The sequence below is a fragment of the Symsagittifera roscoffensis genome, chromosome 3 (assembly GCF_963678635.1).
Source record: "Symsagittifera roscoffensis chromosome 3, txSymRosc1.1, whole genome shotgun sequence".
Taxonomy (NCBI): domain Eukaryota; kingdom Metazoa; phylum Xenacoelomorpha; order Acoela; family Convolutidae; genus Symsagittifera; species Symsagittifera roscoffensis.
The window spans coordinates 53,907,707-53,915,180 of record NC_087064.1 but is presented as its reverse complement, the minus strand read 5'-3'; the positions used below and the strand labels follow the sequence as shown (position 1 = coordinate 53,915,180).

Below are 7,474 nucleotides of genomic sequence, written 5' to 3'. Positions count from 1 at the left end.
TACAAATTTAAAGGCGACGAGGTCAAAAAACTTGTCGCGGCTGTCAAAAATTGGTTGCGCCTATTAAAAAAATAATCACGTGGTCAAAAAAGTAGTCGCGTAGGTCAATAATTAGTCACGATGGTAAAAAAATTAGTCGCGGCGGTCAAAAAACTAATCGCTGTGGTCAAAAACGTAGTCGCAACAATCAGAAATTTAATCGCAGCGGTCGAATATTTAGTCGCGGCATAGTCAAATATTTAATCGCGGTGATTAAAAAATTAGTCGCGGTGGTCGAAAAACTAGTCGCGGTGGCCCAAAAAGTTAGTCGCGGCGGTCAAAAAATTAGTCGCGGCTTGGCCAAAAATTTGGTCGCGTTGGTCAAAAAAATAGTTGCGATGGAAGAAAAAAAAGTCGCGTTGGACCAAAAAGTCGCGGCATGGTCAACAAATTAGTCGCGCTAGTCACAAATATAAACGCGGCGAGTTCAAAAAACTTGTCGCGGCGGTCGAAAAATTAATCGCGGCGATCAAAAAATCAGTCGCGGTGCTCATAAAAAAAATCGCTGTATGGTCAAAAAATTAGTTGTGGCGGTCGAAAAATTAGTCGCGGTGGTCGAACAATTGGTCGCGCCATGGTCAAAAAATTAGTCGCGGCGGTCAAAAAATCAGTCGATCAGGTCAAAATTTGGTCGCGGTGGTCAAAAAAAAGTCGCAATGTTCGAGAAATTAATCCCGGTGGTCAAAAAAATAATCGCGGCATGATCACAAAAAAATTGCGACGGTCAAAAATTTAGTCGCCCTATGGTCGAAAAAAAATAGTCGCGGTGGACAAAAAATTATTTGAGGTGGTAAAAAAATCAGTCGCAACGCCCAAAAATTTCATTGCGGTGGTCGAAAAATTAGTCGCAATGGTCGAAAAGTTAGTCGCAATGGTCGAAAAATTGATCGCGGTGGTCAAAAAAAATAGTCGCGGTATGGTCGAAAAATTCGTCGTGGAGGTCAAAAAAAATAGTCACGGCGGCGGTCGAAAAATTAGTCGCAGTAGGGTCAAAAAATTAGTCACGATTGTCGAAAAAAAAGTTGCGGTGATCGAAAAATTTGTCACGGCATCTTCAAAAAATTGGTCGCGGTGGTCAAAAAAATAGTCGTGGTGGTCAAAAATTAGTCGCGGCATGGTCGAAAAATTAGTCGCTTTGGTCAAACCATTAGTCGCGCTAGTCAAAAATTTAGCCCAGGCCAGGTCAAAAAAATGTGCGCGGTGGTCAAAAACTATCAAAGTATGGTCAAAACAATTGTCGCGGAGGTCAGAAAATTAGTCACGGCAGTCAAAAATTGACCTGGGCATGGTCAGAAAACTGGTCGCAGTGGTCGACAAATTAATTGCGGCATGGCCAAACGAGAGTCGCGACCGGTGAGATTGAAGAAAATTTAACCGCGATCGGCGCGGCCGAAAAAATGTTCACAGCAATCGAGGCGGCCGAAGAAAAGTTAACATCAAGACTCAAGACTTCATTAAACTCTTTGAAACAGTTTGATGCAGTTAGAATAATCGAGTATCCGAAAAAAATGAGCAGAAAAAAACTGTTAAAATAAAACTCGACAATGATTGACCGAGGAGTGTATGTATGTGTTTATGAAAGTTTTCATGTATGTATGTTTGTATGTATGTATGTAGGGATGCATGTATGTGTGTATGTATGTATGAATGTATGTATGTATGAATGTATGTATGTATGAATGTATGTATGTATGTTTGTTTTATGAATGTTCGTTTGTATGTGCGTAAGTTTTTGACAGGCGCGACTAATTTTTTGACCGGGGCAATTAATTTTCCGACCATGCCCCGACTAACTTTTCGACCACTGCGACTAATTTGTCGACCGCCGCGACTAGTTTTTTGACCACCGCGACTAATTTTTTTTATAGAAGCGACTAATTTTTTTTACCACCGCAATCAATTTTTTTACCATGCCAGGACTAATTTTTCGACCACCGCGGTTAGTTTTTCGACCGTCGCGACCAAACTTTTGACCACGCCATGACTAATTGTTTGACCACCGCGACTAACATTTTGACCGCTATAACTAATTTTTGGACCGCCGCGGCTAATTTTTTGACCACCGTGACTAATTTTTCGACAAAAGCGACTATTTTTTTTGACCGCCGCGACTTATTTTTGACCACCGCGATGTGTTTTTCGATCGCCGCGACTAATTTTTCGACCATCGCGAACGAGATACGGTAGGTATTTGCAGAGTTTGTCCGCGACTTAAAACCCTGTCCATTCTATGGATTTTCGGTCGCGGAATTAACTTTTCCGCGACCGACAAAGTCGAATTATTAGTCGCGGAACTCGTCCCGGGTTATGTGGTCTGAATTTTACATCTGGATGGAATAAAATTGATTATTTTTGTCTCCGAAATAGATTGTAATCGATCAAAACTGATAACCACTCGGTGCGAAGTGGTTTATTGGCGCTAGTTCAGGTTCAAAATTAAAGAGTTTTTTCAATAATTCATCAATTTTTTCAATAATTCTGTGATTAAAAAGTTAATTAGGTAATAATAATATTATTTTATCAATTTATTTATAATGCTCGTCGTATAATCATTTGAATAAATAGCGCCAAAACGACAAAGCCGACAAAAAGACCAATTATGACTCCCTGTCTTTTACAGTACGGGTTATTCGTACATCCCGAGGATCTCTGACATGTGGGCTGGGGAGGGGGTAGAGGCGGTGGTGAGAAGTTTGGGACTGGCATACCCCCGTTCGTTGCCTGAGGGTAGTTGGCATGTGGAGGATAATTCGATTGAAATCCTAAATGTGAAGGTGGAGCTCCTTTGCCAATATTTGATGAAGCATAACCGGGTGCCTGAAGTGACGTTTCATGGGTCGTTTGGTTATCAAAAGCCGGTTGGTAAATACTCGGATCTGAAAAATACGATGGCGGAGGGCTTGAGTAACCCGCACTCAAATCATTCGAGCCCATATCGAACCCACTGAATCCGCCGCCACCAGATCCAAAATCATGTCCTCCGCCTCCTCCGCCACCCGATCCAAAATCACCGCCAAAGCCACCTCCGCCGCCGCCAAAGCCACCTCCGCCGCCGCCATCACAATCGCCCATTTCGCGAATTTATGATTTAAACTGAAATGACGCGAGATTCGAATGAATGCTAAATATTCAAATATCTTTAAATTTGAGCACAAGCTAATTGTTTTTGATAAGAGTATATTTTTTGAACATTCAGCTATGCCAAGTTGGTTAGATCAGAAACGCAGCACGCTAAATAATATTTAAAAAAAAACTGTTAAATGGTCAAAAAATGCTTGAATGAGTTTATATGCTTTTGTATATTGATATGGTATATATTATAAGATTGCTTAAAAATTGAAGCGCGCATATCGCATAAAAACTGTTAATATTTGTCACATATTGTACAGCGATTAGCAATATCAAACCATTTTTACTAAAAAGCATACGAGAGCACACTTGACGAGACTGTTTGTATCAATGCGATGGCGTGAACAGTCTGAAAACCATTTTGTTTTAATCTCAACTTCATAGATAACAATGACTATCCCATCTCAACTCCAAAGATGAATTTTCAACATCAGCACAACTTGAGCAATTTGATATTTACAAATGATTCAGAGTTTTTTTGCATAGCTAAACCTGCGTTGTTTCATAGTTATTTCAGTACGGATTCCGTAGAAAATCAGAACTAAAACTTGAGAAACTTTACTAAGAGTATGAGTTAGTAAACCCTATAGTTTGTACGGATCTAAAAATTTATTGCCGCAGTGGTAGCATATATGTGAACTGAGCTGATGGATGAGGGCTCGGGCCACGTTAGACCCTTGTTTTTCTCATTTATGTTGCTTATTTATCACTGGTCCAGCTCATCTAATAGGGTTTCCCGGGTTGACCAAAATGTGCCACCATAGGTCGCAACATGCATGGTTCCATGGAAACCATGAAAAAGTGACGACATAAGTTTATGTTAAAATAACACATTTTCCATGCATGACGCGACCTATGGATCACAATTTTTTTATAGGGGACTTCAAACTAGACTATTTTGATAATTTTATCAGGGCTGTTACGAAGTGATATGTAACCATGAAGCATCTTCTATGGTGAGCAACGCGAGTCCCGTGCCGATGTCCGCGACTGATTTCGCAAAAAAATTTAAAGTTTCTCCTCACTTTTATTGGTCTTAACAAAAAAAATTCGACCTGATTGGAATTGTTTTTGGAGTTAAGAATTTCGAAAAAACATTACTAAACGTTCAACTGCTGAAATTTAGGCGCAACTAAAACAAGCATGTTTGCGACCAAAAAACTCTATCAAAAAACCTTAAAACCTTACAAGCATTATAAAATCACTTTTGCATACGACTTGATTTATTTTCTCTTGCTTAACAAAAAATGCGCTGTTCAATAGGTTCAAATTTTGCTTCAAATAAAATTTTCAGCATCTCAATTGCTATATTGCGATCATTTTGTTCTTGTTCCAACTTCCGAAGAAAGTGAGAAAAATGTATGCTCAGGCTGTTTTTTTTTATTCAGAGGAATTTTACCAAACTTTTAGCCCTAAGGGGATCGATCTCTTGATCTGAATGTTTCAGGCCGAGTGTTCACACCACTATTGTATCCTGCGATGCGATACAAAAAACCGACCTATCAGAATCAGGAAAACTGGCGATCTAACAGATTTATAGACATACCCTTCAGATTTATAGAAATACATTCTACCTTTGCGCTTTCAACCCTAAGAGAAAGTAAATTTAAAGGGCTTATCAAATAAGACTAATTGAAAGCTGCTAGAATAAGTTAATTTTTTTAAACTTTTAGCGATGATTTTCTATGGATTCAATAGTGAAATAGCTCTGAGAAATCGCAGGTTTATCTATGCAACAAACTCTGAAATATACATGAATCAGCGCGAGAAAATAGCCATCACTGGGATACTACAGAAAAAGCGATGCTTAACGGTTGGACATCAAACCGGGGAGCTTATTAGTTTTATGAACTCTTTTCTCGACTCAAATAGAAATACTCAATTTTTGATATTGTCATCCTGAAATTCATAGTTTTCCCAATACTTAATTTAACAAATTTTCTGAGACCAAATGAAGGGTAGCCGGAACATTAAGGGTTTTGCCCTGATTCAAGCAGCCCGCACCGAGCACCCATGGATCATAATCAATTATATTGTCATAATATGGTCAATAAAATGACAAAATAATCAATTATAATCATTTAAAAATGGATTATAATCCTAACAATTCTTATGCCAATAAAAACGATTATAATCTTAATTCGGTTATTCATGAAATTGACCATCTTTTTTAAGTCATCTCAATTCCCGTTTAGTGAAGTTGCAACTTTTTTAATTCACCGCAGTTGAACACTTCATTTTACTGTTTCTTACCACAACCGCCCCCCAGTTCCAGTTTACCTCTAAGCCCCCCCCCCGTTTAGCCCCCCCCCCCCGCAAAAATAATCGAATTTAGTTCGAAAAAGAAAATGGATTATAATCGATTATAAAGGAAAATAATGGATTATTATTTCAAAATATTGGAGCTTTTTTGCATAGCTAAACCTGCGTTATTTCATAGTTATTTCAGTACGGATTCCGTAGAAAATCAGAACTAAAACTTGAGAAACTTTACTAAGAGTATGAGTTAGTTTAGTAAACCCTATAGTTTGTACGGATCTAAAAATTTAGTGCCGCAGTGGTAGCATATATGTGAACTGAGCTGATGGATGAGGGCTCGGGCCACGTTAGACCCTTGTTTTTCTCATTTATGTTGCTTATTTATCACTGGTCCAGCTCATCTAATAGGGTTTCCCGGGTTGACCAAAATGTGCCACCATAGGTCGCAACATGCATGGTTCCATGGAAACCATGATAAAGTGACGACATAAGTTTATGTTAAAATAACACATTTTCCATGCATGACGCGACCTATGGATCACAATTTTTTTGTAGGGGACTTCAAACTAGACTATTTTGATAATTTTATCAGGGCTGTTACGAAGTGATATGTAACCATGAAGCATCTTCTATGGTGAGCAACGCGAGTCCCGTGCCGATGTCCACGACTGATTTCGCAAAAAAAATTTAAAGTTTCTCCTCACTTTTATTGGTCTTAACAAAAAAAATTCGACCTGATTGGAATTGTTTTTGGAGTTAAGAATTTCGAAAAAACATTACTAAACGTTCAACTGCTGAAATTTAGGCGCAACTAAAACAAGCATGTTTGCGACCAAAAAACTCTATCAAAAAACCTTAAAACCTTACAAGCATTATAAAATCACTTTTGCATACGACTTGATTTATTTTCTCTTGCACAACAAAAAATTTGCTGTTCAATAGGTTCGAATTTTGCTTCAAATAAAATTTTCAGCATCTCAATTGCTATATTGCGAGCATTTTGTTCTTGTTCCAACTTCCGAAGAAAGTGAGAAAAATGTATGCTCAGGCTGTTTTTTTTTATTCAGAGGAATTTTACCAAATTTTTAGCCCTAAGGGGATCGATCTCTTGATCTGAATGTTTCAGGCCGAGTGTTCACACCACTATTGTATCCTGCGATGCGATACAAAAAACCGACCTATCAGAATCAGGAAAACTGGCGATCTAACAGATTTATAGACATACCCTTCAGATTTATAGAAATACATTCTACCTTTGCGCTTTCAACCCTAAGAGAAAGTAAATTTAAAGGGCTTATCAAATAAGACTAATTGAAAGCTGTTAGAATGAGTTAATTTTTTTAAACTTTTAGCGATGATTTTCTACGGATTCAATAGTGAAATAGCTCTGAGAAATCGCAGGTTTATCTATGCAACAAACTCTGAAATATACATGAATCAGCGCGAGAAAATAGCCATCACTGGGATACTACAGAAAAAGCGATGCTTAACGGTTGGACATCAAACCGGGGAGCTTATTAGTTTTATCAACTCTTTTCTCGACTCAAATAGAAATACTCAATTTTTGATATTGTCATCCTGAAATTCATAGTTTTCCCAATACTTAATTTAACAAATTTTCTGAGACCAATTGAAGGGTAGCCGGAACATTAAGGGTTTTGCCCTGATTCAAGCAGCCCGCACCGAGCACCCATGGATCATAATGAATTATATTGTCATAATATGGTCAATAAAATGACAAAATAATCAATTATAATCATTTAAAAATGGATTATAATTCTAACATTTCTTATGCCAATAAAAACGATTATAATCTTAATTCGGTTATTCATGAAATTGACCATCTTTTTTAAGTCATCTCAATTCCCGTTTAGTGAAGTTGCAACTTTTTTAATTCACCGCAGTTGAACACTTCATTTTACTGTTTCTTACCACAACCGCCCCCCAGTTCCAGTTTACCTCTAAGCCCCCCCCCCCCCCCCGTTTAGCCCCCCCCCCCCCGCAAAAATAATCGAATTTAGTTCGAAAAAGAAAATGGATTATAATC

The 7,474-nt window shown here is 38.1% G+C and overlaps 1 protein-coding gene across 1 annotated transcript; it reads right to left on the bottom strand.

The window, feature by feature from the left end:
* Window positions 1-2,568: 2,568 nt before the first annotated feature.
* LOC134841758 (WAS/WASL-interacting protein family member 1-like) lies at window positions 2,569-3,111 on the bottom strand. The gene has a single exon (XM_063857796.1). The coding sequence runs from the start codon at window positions 3,109-3,111 to the stop codon at window positions 2,569-2,571; it is 543 nt and encodes a 180-aa protein (XP_063713866.1).
* Between the last annotated feature and the right edge of the window lie 4,363 nt (window positions 3,112-7,474).